This window comes from Rhodnius prolixus, unplaced genomic scaffold (genome assembly GCF_049639745.1).
Source record: "Rhodnius prolixus isolate KJV_2025 unplaced genomic scaffold, Rpr scaffold_9, whole genome shotgun sequence".
Classification (NCBI taxonomy): domain Eukaryota; kingdom Metazoa; phylum Arthropoda; class Insecta; order Hemiptera; family Reduviidae; genus Rhodnius; species Rhodnius prolixus.
Genome location: NW_027411604.1, coordinates 23,954,790 through 23,973,373, shown reverse-complemented (window position 1 = coordinate 23,973,373; position 18,584 = coordinate 23,954,790). Strand labels below are relative to the sequence as shown.

The window sequence follows — 18,584 nt, the reverse complement described above, 5'->3', positions numbered from 1 at the left end:
AGATAAGTATTTTTTTCAGAACAGACATTCTTTATTACCTTACATATGTTTTGCATCATTAGTCTGACATTGAATGGAAAAATACAAATTAAAATATTATTTCAATGCAGAGGTAAAAAGTAAAAAAACTAGAGAAATTACTGAATATATAATAGCACATATATATCCATGTAATATCCAAAGTATTGTAATTATAACCAGCATTGATTGTAATGTGGCACATCATTGATTATAACTTTATTACCACTCAGTTTTTAGTTGTTACCACTATCTTTAGTCAGTGTGAAGGGAAACCATGTAGTATCCAAACAACCTTTACAAGAAGTCCAAATAGTTTATATTTCCTTTATATATAAAATATTCCTTTTTGGGTTAAACGATCTTGTGGTTTCACAGATGTATTTGTAAGTTGTCACTACATAATATTAATATCTAATGTGATTGGCCAATACGCTAAATTGAACAGAATCTTGACAAAGTTAAGAAGTACTTTTATTCATTTAATAATAAATAAATATCTTCTCATTTAACTTGTTATACACTTAAGTTTCCAACTTTTTTAGAATTGTAATAAATTCTTTTTATAAACAATTTTCGGAGAAAATCTTACGTCTCAAGAAGAAACATGACTCTAGAATGTATAAGATATTAGTGTAATTGTAGTAAAGATCATTAAATAACTTTTTTTTGTACTTCTGGAAAGAAATTCGTGAAGCCAGTTAGTTGTTTACAGTTATTCAACTAGGTGAGATATTTTTAACTTCTATAAACTGAAGATTGAATCCAGGAAGCAATGCGTACACAGTCTATCGCTGATCAGAGTAAATTTTTTTTACTCCATTATCAACAGAATATTCTTTTCATTATATTATAATTCTCACTTTGAGAAGCATGCTACATTTTTCTCCATTTTCTGAATTGTTTTTCTTATACTGACACTATTATTATTTTAATTGTGACATTAATTAAACTTGACATTAATTAAATCTCTCACAATTATTTGAATTGGTCCGAAAACAATATTTATAGATAAAATTACGTTTCTGACGTAATAATTCTGCTACCTCTTCTTACTTACCATGATGCTACCTCCCTTACTATCTATTGAATATAACCTTAGTATTCATATTTTTTTTTATGTAGAGTGAATTAGGCATTGCATCCCCGAAGAGTAAAAGAAGTTAACCGGCGCTGGCTTAGGAGAAGGTTAAGAAGGAAATGGATGCAACTTGTAAAAAAGTTACAGTGCAGGATAAAAGAAACGGAACTCTGGTGTATGTAACTTGACGGCAACTTGCTGAGAGAAAACCTGGATTATAATCCATTGTAATCTACTCTATAAACTTTTTTTATAAACCCAAAAATACATTCCATCAGGATATTCGAAATGTTTTTGGGATGAACTTCGTACATATTTCAAATTCACTAAGATTCCTCCTAAGTAAAGTAAACAAAATTAATTGGAATTTCATAGACAATTGTTTTTCACAAACTAGATCTAAATGTTAATCGTGATTTAAAAGTATTTTACTTTTTGAAAAGTATTTTTGAACCTCTTGATACTTACTGCAGTAAAATGAGTAAACGTGTGCTTTCTTTGCAAATACAAAAAATAAAACTTAAAATTATGATGAATTAATTCAAAACTAATTATATAAAATTGGTTTTTATAACTGAAATAAGATCTAAGCAAAAAATTCTTGCATAAGAACGTTCATATAGATGTATCAAAACTAAAATAGAAGTTGCAATCCCCTGTTCGGAATTGAGATCAAACATTTATATTACGATAAAAGAAAATTATTACTAAATCACATTTGTTTATCTTTTTAAGTAGTTTGAAATCAATAATGAAAACATCTATATTTTGACTTTTCTTGAAAGAAGTGGCGGTGTTTACTTTGTGAGAATCATTTTAGCCATTCATTCACAAACAGAGAACTTCTCCCCCTACATCGCTGTTGATGATGCCTGCCTGTGAGAGCACACTGTGATTTCGGCATTTAGTTCCTACGTTTCTATAGAGTAAAGTACATTTACCACTCACCTTTGCGTACCAGATCGCATTCTTCTATTCTAAGTAAGCATTTCACATTTAAATTATTTTATTTTATAGACATAACATTGTTCTTGAAAACTGTTAGTGAGTAAAATTGTGAAGCATCAACTTATGATATAAAGACTTACCATTTTTTCGAACCGTTTGATTCATAAATTTTACAATACTCTTGAACTTATTGTTATTTGAAGTAGAACTATCATACTTTAGGTTATCATTTTAAGCTAAGAAATGAATTGAATATTTGAGCTGTTATTTTTGAAAGTGGTATAAGTACAATTTAAAAAAAAAAAAATGAGTTAATGGTAATTTCAGTAAGATATAGGCACGTTCTTTCCCTATTTATATATATCCATACATTCAATGGAGTACGATATTTTATAAAGTCAACAAGAGAATTTTGACTATAAAATGTTATCACAAAAATATTCTTTTTTGAAAGTGGAATAAGTCTATTTCTAATAATTATAATTAAAACAACTTTCTTATTGTTATTATTTTTGATTATTGCTACTTCAGTGTACGCTGCTCGTTAGCAGATATTATGCTAACTGTAAAAGAAAAATGAGTTTAAAATATCTTTTTTTCTTTAATGAAGTAATTTTCATTTTTATATTTTTAATATAACTGAAATTAAAAAAAAATAAACTTGGTTGTTCGTGTATTTAATTGTCTTCATTTAAATTATTACTTTTTACATAAAAACCCATTTCAGTAAAGCTATGTCTATAAAAATATGAACTTAAATTTACTCCTGTTTTTATTTCTTGTAATATGTTATTTTTGAAAGTGGTATAAGTCCTTTTGGAGCTAAAAAAAAATCGTTTATTTTTTAAGAATTGTAATAATTATTATTTCTTAATAAAAATTAAAAGGAGTACAGTGTTAATAACATCACTCGAATAGATTAAGGTTTACGAATATTTTTAAATCAATTCAAATGCAAAACCTTAAATATCTCGATACATGGAAAAATGGACTTATACCACTTTCAAAAATAACAGCTTATTTATTTAAATTTGCTTTTTAGTTTCGCAGAAATTGAATTTAAAAAAACAGTATTTCAAGTATCATGGGGTTATTCATAAATCGTTTCAGTTATTTTTCTAATTAAAAATATATTCTTTTATAGAATTATCATTTATTATTATTATATATTGGTATTTGTTATTTATAAAATTTATTCTAACAAGCTAAAAACGACGACTTTACATAAACAAAATTATCAACAAGTGATTTTTTTGTATCTCGACAGAATGAGAAATATTATATATTGGTCACTATATAGACAGCATGAATCAAAGAGGAGAAATTGCATAATGTCAAATTCGATTTTTGGTTTGGTGAAAAGAGAGGATACGAAAATATAACCTTTTGAACAAAATTACCTGACCGGGGATGCCACTGAATGAATCGAGTTCAGGTTTTTTTAGGGATTTACTTGAATGCTCCAGATGATTTCCATATCTTCTGTTTTTTAATCCTCGGCCTTTCAACTCAGTATTCGCTTTTTCTTCCATCATTTATGGTTCTAACTTTTATACGATGTTTACACAAACTACTTCTTAATCACCATTAATTTTTTACTTTAGCTCACCTACTCTAAACCCACTTCGAAAGGGTTTTTATTTATCTCCATATCCACATTAAGTGGTTGTTTTTAAGATGGTAAATTCATAGTCTCATTCTACTGTATTGAACTCTGTTGCCAATTTTTTGTTTTGTTTTGCTACTGTTACAAGAGGAAGTGTTATGTTCATAAAATTTTAACAAACAAATCTGACACTAAACGATGTTAGGCAGATGTAGCTGTTATTCTCAACTTAATTTCTCAATATTTTGGGCGTTGTACGGGCGAGTTTCTGAATAAAGTTCTCATAAAAAATTTCCTAGAAAGTAAACATGATGAAGTATAACCTTCTATCAATACTCATTCTACACACTCACTTCGAACAATAAACAAAACATCCAGAGATAGATGAAGTATGCAACTTCTTTGCCTAAGTGTACACCACTATCACACATTCATTTACACTTTGCACAATATGTACCAATACTGACCGTAGGTGAGTTCCAATAGATCGTTATTTCCCAATGGATTTTGCTTCACATCATAATTTAGTTCTTTTTCTGACGTAACTCTAATCTAGTATTAAATTATCTAAGGCATATGGTTCATTGAAGTAAGGTTGAAAAGCTCTGATTAATTTAATATTTTTATGGTAAAAGAATGGTTTAAACGTAAGAAAAGATATGTCCTAGTATCGTGTTATTTTAGAGCTTTGAACTGTAATCGAGTTTACGGAACTTGAAGAGAAAACATTTACATTATAAAAATAATAAAGGAAGTGTTTGAGAAGCTGCTACAACACGTTTCCGTCAAAAGTATAGTTTTATAATAATGATACTATATTATGTTGAATCAAACCAATATTTAGTTAAAATTATAATTATAATGAAAATGGATGTTAAAATCTTGAGGATTCAAAAATTAAAATTTGGGTTTTTACACCAATGTTTTTATATACTTATTTATTTCGAACAGTTTCGCTTTTACAAATAAATGTTTCAATTGACAATGAAGGTCTTGTTTTATTATGGATAGTGAATTTTTGAAAAAAACAAACAAATTGAAAAAGAAACAAATGTAAAAGTGACCAAGTAAAAAAATATGTTTCAACTATTTAAAAATTTTGATTAATAGGACCTAACATTATAAATTACTTCTTACAGATGGGGCCAATAAATTGGTATAATGAAACACGAACGAGTGAAACTGTTACAGCCAACACGAAATTCATATTAGATGTCACCACATCTCACATAATTCCATTGAATGCAACAAACAATTCCAATACCGCAGAAAATGATGCAGCCAAAGCAAGATTTAATGAAATACAAATAATAAAAGCTATTTTTCTAGCTGTAGTTACAATCATTATACTAATATCCATTTGTAAAATGGTATTCCAATTGTTTGTAAGATATACAGTCAAAGAAGATGATAGATAATTCACAGAATTCTTTTCTAGTTATTGTTGATATTAACAATTATAAAGTAATAAGAAAGCTTTAATGCCATTAAACAATAATATCTCTATTAAAAATGAAATAAGTTGAAAGAAAAATGTAAATAACGAAATGTTTTTTAAATTTATTATTATTGTTTTGTTATTGTTACAATGAACACTTATCTAATAAATTATTCATTCGTAGAAAATAATTGAATTATTACAGTACGCATTTCAAAGGGGAAAAACAACATTCCTATTAAATGAAAATTATAATTAATAAAAAAAAATATAGATTCCATTTTCAACTAAAATCAATTACATCCCCAGCTTAATAAAACAAAACAACTTTATAAGCAGTATAAATACATATAATTAAAAAGCCTATTTAAGAAGTGTCATGTAATCCTAAACGGAAGATATCGTGCTGGCAATAAAATGTATTCCCCATTGGTTTTAAAATAAAGGTTTGTGAAAATGGATGAGGAGGATCTTCATCAGCCTAAAACATTACTTTTGTTAATATGGTTTATTACAGTAGTATAATAAATAAATAAAAACTAGATTAAAATTTTTAGTTAATACTAAGTATATAGCGTGCAAAGAATACAACTTCTTAAAATGAATTAGAAAGCATGCTGATAACACCAGAAGAGATTAGAAAGATGAAACTTCTTGGATCTTTTATAAATGAAACTGAATAACAAGACGTTACCTCCACTACTTATATAATTTTTATTACTTAATTTGGAATTTCATTACTTACTTAGACAATTTACACTTTACCACGAATCACAAATCTTCACAAATTTGTTTCTGACTTATTTTTCTAGCTATCTCTCATTAGATAGCCAGAAAATGGCCATTGCCAGAGGTTCATTATTTATTCTTCCTTAATGCTATTAAAGAAAGTATGTGATTTCATTAGAAAACTTTTTCCGTGACAGCGTAAATTACTTTTTTGATCATAGCTCCGTTTCGGATGACTAGCTAGTACAGAGTCTTTGTAAACAATGGGATTTAGAAAATACTTACCGATTAATTATGGAAGTCAGAATCAATGTTTTTGTACAATAAATACACTGCCAATGAATTCTCACTGTTAACCAAATTTTCTGGCCAGTCAACCGAAACTAGTCGACGACTAATACAGGTTATAGGTTACAATACAGATTAAGGTGAATAAAAGCATTTCCCAATTCTGCAGACCCAAAGTTTGTGAATCAAAATAAGTTCTGATTTTAAAGGTTTACAAGTTTTAAAACAAAACAAGAAATCTACAAAAAAAAAAATATGGAACAAAAATTTGGGATTAGACTCCTTAACTAATTCGTTTTTTCAGCTATTTATGATACTCACGGATGAGGTTACAACTCTATGAAGTTTCAAAACTAGTTGATACTGCTGATGTACAGAAATAACTAAATTTAATTAAACATTCTTAAAAACAAAATGAATATTAAAGAGATTCAAAGATACCTGATTCCCTCTAAACTGTATTTTTATATATGTAATTTTCTACTAAATATTTTATTATTTTTATAAGCAAGCTTATTTTCGTAAATTTTGACCGGTAACAGGTTTTTATCTATCATCGCTTAAGAATCAGCAACAGTAGAAATGGCAAGTTTTGGCCGAAATTCCACGCTTTACAAGTGATTGAAATTATGAAAACCTCACCTAACAGCAAACTAAGCAAAAATTTTGAATTTTTATTTATATTAACCAAATATTGTACTCATAGTTTAGTAATTAGTGATTCAAACAATTCTATCTTAAGAAAATGTACCCTTCTCAAATAATGATTTTGTGATACCTAATTTATGTACTATGGACAACAAATAAATAAGAAAGCACTAACATCAGAATACATTAATATTAGAATTATTTAAAAACAAAAACATGCAGGTCATTAGCTAGCTGTTAAGTAAGGAAACGATTCATGGAAATGGTATTAGCCTAGAAAGAAGAAATGTCATCGAAGAAAAATTTCTTTTATTCAACAATGATTTACATAAAACCATGAAAGAAAAAGAAACCATGCTATATAGGCGAGGATTAGATGAGAAAACTTTCTTTTTTTTCAACGCATTCACAGGTTAATTGGAGGATAGAAAATATAATTTCACTGGCAAGAAAAAAAATTTTTGAAAATGTTATTTTTTTATTAGTAATGATAATAATAAAAGCTTTATATTTATTTACAATTTATATAAATTTGAAAAATAATATGTTACACATATGAACTTTACCCTAGCTTTTTATTTATTTATTTTTTAAACTACAAAAAGTAATAAATAAAGAATGAAAACATGGGAGCAACCAACCGGTGTTAAAGGCTGTCATGAAGAGCAAGCCTGAAGATATCGTGCTGAATGTAGAAACTCGTAGCGACTGGTTTTAAAACAAATGTCTGGCTGTAGGCATGCGGTGGATCGTCATCAGTCTAATGATAAAAACTTAAATTGAAATTATCAATATTTAAAACAAAATTTACATTTTTTGTTTTAATCATATTTCTTACAATATTTTAATAGTTTAGCACTATATTTTTTCTCGCATCGATAGATATCTCAACTTTTATGCAAAAGACTGGACTATTTAATTTTTAGAAATGGTAAGTAGGAAAGAAAGTATAACTAACGTTACAACAAATTGAAACCTATTATGCCATAACCTCTCTTGTAGCAAAAGAACTCTAATGGTGATTGGATAAGAAACTGTATTGAATGCGATAGGACAATAGAATATTTTAAATACTAACTATCTTCTACTTTTTTAAATAGATTCAGACCACAAAAGACAACAATGTTACAATTTATAATGGCGAAACAGCTAAAAACCCTACATACTGCAATGGAAAGATAGTTGCTTATTACTCCCAAGTATTGGAACAATTCCCATCTCGGATCTCCGTGATTAACATTAATCTCATTTTGGTTCTCCTAACCCTATGGTATTTTTAAAAATAAACGTCTTGTAGCAAGATAGAAATTGAATGCAGAAGTTTTTGAATGCCTCCAAAAAAAAAAAAAGGTTATGTTACAACAGAACAACTAGCATGCAGAAAAAGTACTTGATATATCAAAAATGTAGGGTACATTTTGCAAAATAAAATATATTATAATTCAATATTTCTAAATACTTAAATTGGTAATTATTTTTAACGAGAACTGTTTAACAAGATAAGATTTGGTTAAATGTAACATTTTTTATTGAACTATAAGAATAAAGTCTCATAGGTATGTCTCAATGTAAGCATATGCCAATGTTACTCATGTTACAAACCTGCTTTAAAATACACAGGTTTGCAAAATTCATTTCTTAAAATAACATAAGTTCTATTAATTTAATACTTATTTTTAATAATAAAAATGATTTTTTCCACATGACCACTTTCATTTTTGTTAACAACCTATTGATAACTAAGACTCAGCAAAAATATAAATATTTAGAAGTAAAAGAATAAAGTACTTTTTTTGTTAGTATCTATAAACCAATTTTCTTCATCATTATACAATATTCTAGAGGCCGTACTCCATAAGATAAAACTATATTTAGAAAGATCAGCATGCACCCAAACGAATTTCATTGCTTTTTAAAACATAACAGACACTTTAATTAAAATATAAAAGTGCAGACAGATTAGCGAGAAAAGTCACGTGACAAATACACATCATTATGAAAGCAAGATTCGGGCAAATATTCTTGATAAAATTTGTAATCTAAAATTAAGTCGTAATTTTCACCAATAAATTGAAGGAGAGAAAATCAAACTACGGTATGTGCAGAGCAGAATTGTTATCCCAAAATGTTTCCTATCAGTCAGGTTTTTATCTGTGTTAACACAGAATTATGAACGCCCTCTTATTAGCGAATTTAGATTAACCACACTGAAGTTATAAATTGAATTTTGAAAACCGTCAAAAGTAATTTCTATAGAGGTCTGACTGAATTCCCACAAAATATGGGACAATGATATAGTTACGTTTAATAGAAGAAAGACAAATACCTGATTTTACAGGAGCAATGTGCAGATATTAGGAATTTAGTTACTGGTTTTGAAAAACTGGCACAGCAAAAAATTGGAGTAACTTGAAAGAAATTGCCCACCACAGGAGACTTCCAAATGATACATTATGTTTCTGTTCTTTCCCAGAACTATGATGACTGAAATGGCCTTAGTGAGCATTTATGCAGTCACATTGATACTATAAAGCTAAATGCTAACTCTCTTCAAATGCAGCATTCTTTAGGACTTTCTCCGCAGCTTTTGCAGAGTAAGAAGATAAAAGTTCAAGGTATCATTTCACTAAGTTTCTGGAGCAAGATTTGCTTTTAGAATAAAAAAAAACTTAAAAAGCGTTTGCTTTACTCTATTGCACTTCAATATTGACACAAGATACTCGCTAATCTATCTGCACCTCAACTCCATATACTTCTGGAATCAATCATTAAAATATTTTTGTCACCAATGCAATCTGAATCGTATATTACAAATAGCTGCTTATTGATATTTTTTAAATTAGAAAAAAAACAAAAAACACGATTTTCATGGACAAGTAGTACTTTAAAAAGATTCAACTAAAATGTCTTAAGAAAATCTCATTTTTGTTGCGTTTGTGACAAAAAATAATAATAATAATAAAACTTAATTGAAGAATAACACTATTTTTTTTCCTTAACAAAATAAGTACAGTTTAAAATCTTACCTTTAACCTTCCCAAAACATTAATTAAAACACCTCCATCAAACATTGGTTGCGAATCTACTGACGTAACAATTCTATTAATTTTTTGAAAAGTCAAAGCCTGAAAAAGAATAATTATTGTCACAATAAATATTTGTGTTTTTTAAAAATCAATTTAAAGTTTTCTCTTTAAATTAGTAGGCATAACTGATCATAAATTATTATAATTACTGACTGTAATTTTTTTTTTTAATTTGACCCTACACAGATCAATGTTATCTATTATTTTACTTTTAAAAAGAGTACAACATATAGATGCCCAGGGTATCTGGAAAGTAGTTCAAAGGAAAAAACTGACTGAAGAGTCAGGGCTCAGCAATTGCTTGTTGCGCGTCTAGACGTCTACGTTTAGATTTACAACGTCTACCATCCTAGGATGGTAGTAGAGTTGTAAATTTAAAAGCTAACAACTAAAAGAAAGGCGCATCTGAATTCTAGACGCAAGAAACTTTTTTTAACCCTTACATTTACGCAACTATCCGATGGTTTTGCATTTTTTTTGCTGAATCTATTTCTTTAAGTGTCCTTTATAAATTAACAGAATTGGTAGTTACACAAGATTTTTTACTTTCTGCTATCCACTCTATCATGTGAGACCGGACACTACCCATAATAAAAACTTCTAAAACTGATTATACTCGTATTTCTGGATTTTAAGATTTAATTATTGTTTTAAAATTTGATTGAGATCCAAGAAGTAAATAAAATTTATGCTCACGACATTGTATTCCGAATTCACCGCAATCATCTCCTCAGAAGTTAATAAAATGATATTTCACTTTCAAAGGATTTTTGTCCAAAATTAAAAAAATAAGGAATTGAGTTTCCTTTCAAGGAATTTATAAATTGTGTAGAATTTTTGTTTCTTAATTTCAATCAGTTTACCTTAAATTCAAAAATGTCATGTTTAAAACATATAATTTTGATTATCTAAAGTAAATATACTCGCCCTTTTTGTTTACCCTTTACTTTTTAGATGTCCATTCTCAACAAAACTGTAACGAGAAACACAGAAAATAAAACAAACCCAGATTATATAATATGAGTCGTCTAACAAACCAATTGTTTGGATTGTATTAATACTCTCTGATTTTGAAGAGATTGTAATACAATCATTCACCAGTTTTGCGGCTGATTCACATAGTTTTTACTTTATCTAATAAGACAAGCTGATAGATGCAAGTCAGTTGACAGGACTATCGCAGAGTAACTAACTTTTTTAAATATACTTAACAGCTAAAAAAGTTAATATCGAAATAAAGATATATATGGAAATGATTTTCAATTAAAAATTTAAATTTCTTAAAAGGAAAAAATGATTTAGTGTTCTAAATAACAGGAAGAAGCAATAACGTTGGAAAAGCGTGGATTTTTAACATACCACAAATAAGGAAGCCTATTTTGTAGTTAGAAAGTAGTAGTCTGTTGAATGTTAATTTTTTTTTGTATTAACCAAAATCATGAAAACCAGAAACTCTAATATATAGAAATGACTCACTGATAATTTTTCCATTATTTTCAAGGCCCCCTGAAGTTGCATTCCTTCGAAAGTCATAAAAGATGTTTCAGCCTAAAAGCAAATTCAAAAGAAAAATTAGAACTCTCAATTAATATACGGTAATTTAATTTAGTAGTAATGCAAGCAACTTGTTAAGGAGTTTTCCTAGTACACAAAGATTTTGATGTAATTCTTTACTGTTCAGTTATAAACGTGTGAAAAGTCTACGATAATATACAGAAAATAAATATAGACTTTTTTAAATGCAAAGAACAAGACACCATGCCTAATCTTCAATAGTTTTATCTAATAAGGTACAAATCATTATTAGCCACTAAAGAGAATTTTTTTTTTTACAAAGGTCTTAAAATAGTGAGAATTATTAACTTATAATAAACCTTAAACTCAAATTGATCAAGCGATTAAGGCCCCAAAAATATTGGGCCTCTCCCAGTTAACCTAAAATAAAAGCACTAACTATGTTATATTGTCGTTAATATCAAGAATTTTTGCCTAAACTACATCACACTGTAAAAACATGCTTGTATATACTCACATTATATAAATTTACTAATTTACTTCTTTCATTAGGATCATCAAATAACGCATAATATTGTTGAACAAATCCTTTACCAATTGCTTCATATGCCGGGTTCAGGGTCATTTTATTATTTTTTTATAACAAATAACTTACAAATCTGTCCAGTTTCGGTACGAATAATGCTTTTTGGTGCGAGAATACTTTTTTATTTAAAACTGAATTCCAACGAACTGTACGCATGCAACAAGGGAGAATACCGCAAGGGAGGTAGCAAAAGGCTACACACTACTCTTAACATTTACACTAGTCTACGCTTTACGGTTCTCTTGAGATGCCGCTTGCAACTGCCAACGTGCTTTCTCAGCGCTGTCTCTTTGTCTTATTCAAAGAATGCTTTTGGTGTTGAAATTAATATACATTTGATTGTGGACAACTCAATTAAATTTATATTACAATTTAATAATATTGTAAATTTGTAGTTAGAATAAGTGCAAAATGCAGTAATTAAGCAGTGCAGAAACTTTAAAGATAACTTTTTTAAAAATTTATTACATTATGACAGTTGCACACGCCGTGCTTTAGACTTACTCTTACGCTTACATTTACGAACACCTTTCAAGTTTAAATATTTTAATGCTAGTATTTTAGAGGAAAATATCGGGAGTCTGCCCAGCAACTTCTCAGTTCAGTCAGACTCACTTCCAACAATTCCCACTATACTTACAGTACTTAAATACATCAGTCTAGAAAATAACGCAGTCAGAGAATTCTTCATCCAGACTATAGGTGTTGAGATAATTCGCGACAAAGCAACAGTTTAAACTTTGTGTGCCGTCGCCCCTCTCTTGTTCATAATAAATTTTGCAATCCCTGCATTTCTTTTAACAGATTAATTTTACCAATACTTTCTTATAAGTTTTGACAAAACAGTTGAGTTAACCTACATAAGAGCGGCACTTACAGCAATCTCCAGCAATTGTCTAGCTAATCGCAGAATTTCCAGATGCTCTCTGGAGTTAGCTGAAATAATTAAATTCTATTAAGGAAGATGGCTGCGGGTTATGTCATGTCACGAGATATTTGTAATTAACTGAATGACCACTGAATGGAGATGCTCAATCCCAGCCCGAATAGTCTGTATCAGTAGAAAACGCTAATAGAATTCTCACCGACTTATGGTATTTCCTCGAAGAAATAAGAAAGCATTCGAAGTCAGGCGTTGGGCTGACCTTCTTATAAACACACCCAAAAAACAATTTAAAGAGATATAGTAGCATGCTTTAGGTTCATTACTGACCATGACTTTCTGTTTCATCTCCATTAAACTGATGTACCTGATTCCCAAATGTGTTGTGAATGTGGAAGAAATAATGACAATAGATTCCATCACATGTTTCACGCCACAATGCATTCTTTGACAGCCTTTCTAGTATACCTCCCACTAATAATATGTAGTTAATTCCGGTATAAGATTTTTTTCTTATTTATTTTCTCTCTCAACATACCTAGCTTATGTTATCTACTAATAAGGCACCTACGAATTAATAATTTTGTAGCTTGTTGAACTCAATAATGACATTTCAGATAGTTCTATAAGGGGGCGCGCCACTCAGTTGGGAAAACGCTGCACTACTCGACGATTTGACTTTTTTTCGAAGGTATTGAAAATATCTTGAAATTCGTTACTCATCAGTCTAGAAAATAACGCAGTCAGAGAATTCTTCATCCAGACTATAGGTGTTGATACTTGTCAGTGCAGTACGTCTAGCATTTATCTTCATTATCATCAAATTTAGATTCACTAATAAAATCTTAAAGTAACGGTAGGACAATAAAATCTTTAAAAACAAATTTTAGGTTTTATCGGTTATTTTTTTCTAAGAAATACGATCATTCTATTATTTCGAGTTCTTCTATCTTCTTTTTTTTAAAGATGAACTTCAAAAGTTGCACATTAATACTACATAAATCGTAGGAAAATAAGCTTTATACTCTTCTTAATATTTTGATTGGAACGTATTGTTATTCCTCTATTAACTAAAACTCCTATGTGGCCGTATAACTACCATAAAAAAAAGTAATAATCCTATATCAAGAACGGAGAAATGTTACTTGTGGTTATCTCTTGAACAAAAATCGTAGGAAGAAATTGCAGAAATACAAAAAGTAATTAAATAAATCAATAGCCTTTTCTTTTAAGTTATTTCTAAAGAAAAAAATAAACAGTAAACACCGACTTTAATCATACGCTTTTTACAACACAATTAGTCCCCAAATAATTCGTTAATTAATTGTAAAATAAAATCTTCATTTCCTTGTTTTGTATTAAGAAACATTAACCTAATTTCCGTGATCCTTTGATTAGCAGAAAATGATACAAATATTCCTTTATACAATTATATGTCATTCAATCTACATTGAAATCATTTAATCTACATTGAAATTAACAATATAAATCTGAAAATAAATAAATAAAAGAGGCCTAATTGTTACTCCGCAAATAGTGCTTATAAAAGATATTACTACAGCCCTGAAAATTAAACAAAATAAAATACATTGTTATTAAATTTATAGAAAAATACTTTTAGATAATTAAAAAAAAAGTATTTCACTGTATAGTTAACCGTCTAATTATCCACACAAAAAATGCACCTTTACAAAAATTTAAGTACTTTATTGCTCCATGATTGCGATATAAACAGTGATCCGGGCGTTTACTGCTTTACATATACTTCGACAATTAAGTCAAGAGAAATGGTGGGGTAAAGCTCAAATTATAAAGTCCTACAATCTAAATATGCTATTAAAGGCATGCATGAACTTCTGGTTTGAAGGGAATCTTTTTTTGGACGGATATTTTTATCACATATATGGCGCAGCTTCTTTTTATGAATTTTCTTGGATACCCTCATCCAAATTATTCTAAGCTTGGGCTTGCTAATTAAGCAATAATTCACTTAAAACATTTTTCAATAAAAGTGTAAGTAATCCTGGGGATTTTTTACTCTTAACTTTAAAATACCACCTAAAGAAAAAGCTCCATTTATATATATAATATTGGCGCGGTAACATCTGAGATAATTGATGCCCAGAGCTTTTTTTCAGTGCATTCCGGCTTCCGGACGGTGTTCTCTCGTTACAGACAACACGGTCAATCACCGTGTAGTGAGCTGTAAGAAAGTTCTAGATAGAGAAAATCCAGGGGCCAGCAGCTGTACTCGTACCTACGATCTACGCGTTGGAATCCAGCAATCACTAACCACTCAGCTAATCTCTTCCCTCAGAAAGCTCTGTTACTACCATTTTATACCAAGGAAGAAAAAACATTTGTGCGTTGTCCATATAAATAAAAATTACTTCTTTTCAAGGGTTGTTAAGACTTCAATTCTGCGGGATGAAATAAACCACAATGCGAGGTCTACTTTAATCGTATACATATAATTAAAACTTCACAACCGAAGTCAAGTTTCTGTCCTTAAAGTACCTATGTTTTGGATGTCCGTTCGATTTCCCGAAAAACGACTTCATTGATCTTGTTTGTTTCGGTAAGTCTTCTTCATCCCTGAAATAAGAATATAAACATTTACGATTTAAAGATCCATGAACTATGCCACAAGATTTTCTCTTAAAAAAAAAAATTTGAACTGCAAATGCAGGTTGTTTAAACTTAAACTGCCACTTTGTTCACGTTTCAACGTTATTAATGTTTCCACTACGAAAAAGAAATCAGTTTAGAAATAGAATACCGGTTTCGCTTAGTTTCAGAGAAGTGATGGGTTTTTTAATTTAGGCTTAAAACTTAATCTTTGTTTTTTGTATTGATGAGAAAAATATATATTTTTTAGAAATTGGTGATTCCTTTATATTTATTATTTTCAAATACAATTTTTCGACCTGAATAGATCATCATTGTAACATTGATAATAATTCTACAATTTATCGGCCAATAACAATATATATCTCGAGAAATTATTTTGACAGGGTACTTAAATATTTAAAATAAATAGGTTCTTGGAAAATTTGCATCCCATACAAGGAATAAAGATAATACGTAATCAGAAATCAGAATCAACCAACTAGTATAAAGTGAAATAAAGTTCGAGAGGATGGTATGCAACTATGAAAATAACCGATTATCACTGACCATTTGCATTCGTAGAAACGAATTTCATTAAGATATTTAAAGAAAACCAGGAAATCGGGAAAGGTAACAAGCTAAAAAAGTTCCTCAGTATTAAGAAATATATATAAAAGTAGTTTTAAAAGGGGAAAACTAATGCAAATTATAACAAAATAAATAAAAATACCATTCAACAGTTATTGCGTTCTCTTCTAAAACTTTCTCAGCAGTGGACCAACTGAATCTTACTAGCTGAGAGAAACCAAAAATTTGATCTATATTATTCATGAGAAACTTTTTTGTCTCTGGATCTGAAACAAACAATTTGAAATAACACAAATGTAACGAATTAAAAGAAATTTTACTTACTTTAAAAACGTAGTTTAAATTACCATTAGGATATCCACTACCCCAAGAAAGTTCTGCGGCAGTTGATTCTGATAATTCTGTAAATGTCCATGTTTTCAAACAAATATCTCTTGTTACTTTAGCACATATACTAGCTGCTCCAACCACAGGAAATTTGGAATCTGCTTTTTTTGCTACAGTTATATTTAATTCTGGGAAGAAACTTTTTAATTTTTCCTAATCCGGAAAATTCAACAATCATTTTGAAGAAGAAAAGAACTTTATCTAAATAAAGAAAAATTAGCAATTGTTTCATTAACAATGAGTTTCAAAGAATACCTCGTATTTCTCAGCTGGTCCTACGGTATCCACAAACACATCCGTTACTTTTACACCAGCTTCAATAGCTCTTTTAATTAGAGTGATTGCTGAATTATGAGATATCTCGTTTAAAGAATACTTCTGCCTATAAAAAACACAACTATTCAAGATTCTCTAGGCAAATCTTCCCGCAATAATTTATAAACATAATTTTTTTTGGCGTGTGATCATGATCAAGGAAAGCAAGATCAACCTATATCATGGATCAAACTATAATCAAGATTAAGTACATCTTTCGTCATTTTAATTGAATCAAAAGTATTTATATGTACCTTCGCAACATACAATTGCTTATGAAGTTCGGAGAAATAACATCCACCTCCCAACCAATATATCCTTCGCTACAAACTAAATTTAATATTTTTTCTCTTTTTTCCTCTGTAAGTGTCTTTGAATCAGCACACCCAGTTTCTTTTAATTGGTCTTCTTTAAGTTTAGGACAATAGCATATACCATAAACCATTGGGCCTAAAAAAATAAAATGAAAAATAGTTAAATATTAAAAATAGTTAAATAAATGTGTCCATAGATTCTAAATCTGGACAAAAACTTCCAAACACATACATGGCTTATTTTGAAATGAAGAAATCAAAAACTCCCTTAAAAGACAACTATTCAAGCGAACTCTTATTGAGCCTACTCTAATCTTTCGTCTTTTCCCTGAAATATTCTAACAGAATTCTCTAGCAATGTGACCCTTGAAAAAAGAGTTTAATAAGGAGTGTTGAGCTTGACTAGGCGAGGATATGGTTCTGGTTTTATCCGCATACTGTTAAAAATGCAGAGAAATCAAATATTTCAAAGCATTTAATAGTCTGAAAAATAATAGCTAGATTAAAGGACATAAAAACTGGAAAAACTATATTTCTAAGCACACACTGTTCCTTCTATTTTGGAGCAAATTACTTCCCAAAATGTCTTTCAAGAGATGTTAATGAGTACAAACTTCTCAAACAGATAAAACGACTGCGGACTTTAAAGGAGATGTACCGTGTTTAACTGCATGCATGTTTTTATACCATAGACTTGCCTTTTTTGTGACAAATGTCTTTGTATCCACCACGTTTACCTATTAAACATCTCATCTTTATCCATTGTTTGGCTGAAATCGAATAATGCATTTTACATTATTTTTTGGGAAAAAATACATTCGAGATCCCAATTGCACAAGTGTTGAGTGGCTTGATAAATGGAATATTTAAAAAATATATATATGTTTGAAACTGCTTTACCGTCCCCTTCCATTTTCTAAAATACTCTTGTAAATTGTCTAGTAACCTTAGAACCAGCCAAATGTCATTCAGTTAAGAGAAGAACAAAACTGTTTGTGTGGTTTGAAAAAGCAATTATTTTCTCTCTTAGTCCTAAGAAACTCGTTTATGACATATTCTGTAAAACTGATTTTAAATATTGTTAGAGTCACTTAAAAAATGGAATTATTTACCAAGAACTGGCCCTCTTCCAGCTTCATCAATGCCAGCAACACAAGGTTCATTCTTACAAATTTCTGGTACTGATGAACTAATATAAAAATTACGTTTTTTATCTTGTGTATCTGCCACTGATTGCAGGTCCTCAGTAGAACTGATATGAACTTTTGAAGCCATGGTAGGGTTTCACTGGCCGAATAAAAAAAGATGTCAAATGCCTATTGTTTCCTAAAATTAATGAGTTTATAATTTGCGGAATGGTCGTGTTTACTTAGAAAAATTTAGTAATTAGAATCAAACAAAAAAACAATATTCAAATTTTACAACAAAACATTTTAGTAACCTTTCAGTTACGCGGGAAATAAGATCCTCTCGACAGTTTTATTTATTTATTTATTTTTTCAAATAATAATTCTGTATTCCACAAGTTGTGCATAATTTTAAGA

General features: G+C 29.2%; 2 protein-coding genes and 1 long non-coding RNA gene across 4 annotated transcripts; 1 reads left to right on the top strand and 2 right to left on the bottom strand.

The window, feature by feature from the left end:
- Positions 1 to 284: 284 nt before the first annotated feature.
- Positions 285 to 5,302, top strand: LOC141454810 (uncharacterized). The gene is made up of 3 exons (XR_012458977.1): positions 285 to 404; positions 1,144 to 2,080; positions 4,793 to 5,302. It is a non-coding gene; the product is annotated as an uncharacterized lncRNA (long non-coding RNA).
- Ntf-2 (nuclear transport factor-2) lies at positions 4,575 to 12,203 on the bottom strand. Of its 2 annotated transcripts, XM_074129438.1 has the most exons (5): positions 11,875 to 12,202; positions 11,319 to 11,390; positions 9,783 to 9,881; positions 7,398 to 7,516; positions 4,575 to 5,572 (listed from the first exon to the last, which is right to left on the bottom strand). In XM_074129438.1, exons 1-4 carry the CDS (start codon positions 11,980 to 11,982, stop codon positions 7,403 to 7,405), a joined length of 393 nt encoding a protein of 130 aa, XP_073985539.1. In that variant the 5' UTR covers positions 11,983 to 12,202; the 3' UTR covers positions 4,575 to 5,572; positions 7,398 to 7,402. The 2 variants fall into 2 exon arrangements, with proteins under 2 accessions (XP_073985539.1, XP_073985540.1); XM_074129439.1 differs by lacking the exon at positions 7,398 to 7,516 and having other exon boundaries at positions 11,875 to 12,203.
- A 3,041-nt stretch (positions 12,204 to 15,244) lies between these two features.
- LOC141454148 (ribonuclease H2 subunit A) lies at positions 15,245 to 18,503 on the bottom strand. The gene is made up of 6 exons (XM_074128059.1): positions 18,153 to 18,503; positions 16,981 to 17,176; positions 16,667 to 16,793; positions 16,372 to 16,564; positions 16,167 to 16,290; positions 15,245 to 15,421 (listed from the first exon to the last, which is right to left on the bottom strand). The coding sequence occupies exons 1-6, from the start codon at positions 18,313 to 18,315 to the stop codon at positions 15,301 to 15,303; spliced, it is 924 nt and encodes a 307-aa protein (XP_073984160.1). The 5' UTR covers positions 18,316 to 18,503; the 3' UTR covers positions 15,245 to 15,300.
- Between the last annotated feature and the right edge of the window lie 81 nt (positions 18,504 to 18,584).

Excerpts from the sequence above, each read along its gene's own strand:
- LOC141454148 (XM_074128059.1), bottom strand. The coding sequence starts at position 18,315 with ATGGCTTCAAAAGTTCATATCAGTTCTACTGAGGACCTGCAATCAGTG. Across the intron at positions 16,565-16,666 it reads GACCAGCTGAGAAATACGAG|GAAAAATTAAAAAGTTTCTT; the intron begins GTATTCTTTGAA and ends TTTCCGGATTAG. Across the intron at positions 15,422-16,166 it reads AACGCAATAACTGTTGAATG|GGATGAAGAAGACTTACCGA; the intron begins GTATTTTTATTT and ends TTCTTATTTCAG.
- Ntf-2 (XM_074129439.1), bottom strand. The coding sequence starts at position 11,982 with ATGACCCTGAACCCGGCATATGAAGCAATTGGTAAAGGATTTGTTCAA. Across the intron at positions 11,391-11,874 it reads AATTAGTAAATTTATATAAT|GCTGAAACATCTTTTATGAC; the intron begins GTGAGTATATAC and ends ATTTGCTTTTAG. Across the intron at positions 5,573-9,782 it reads ATGTTTTGGGAAGGTTAAAG|GCTGATGAAGATCCTCCTCA; the intron begins GTAAGATTTTAA and ends GTAATGTTTTAG.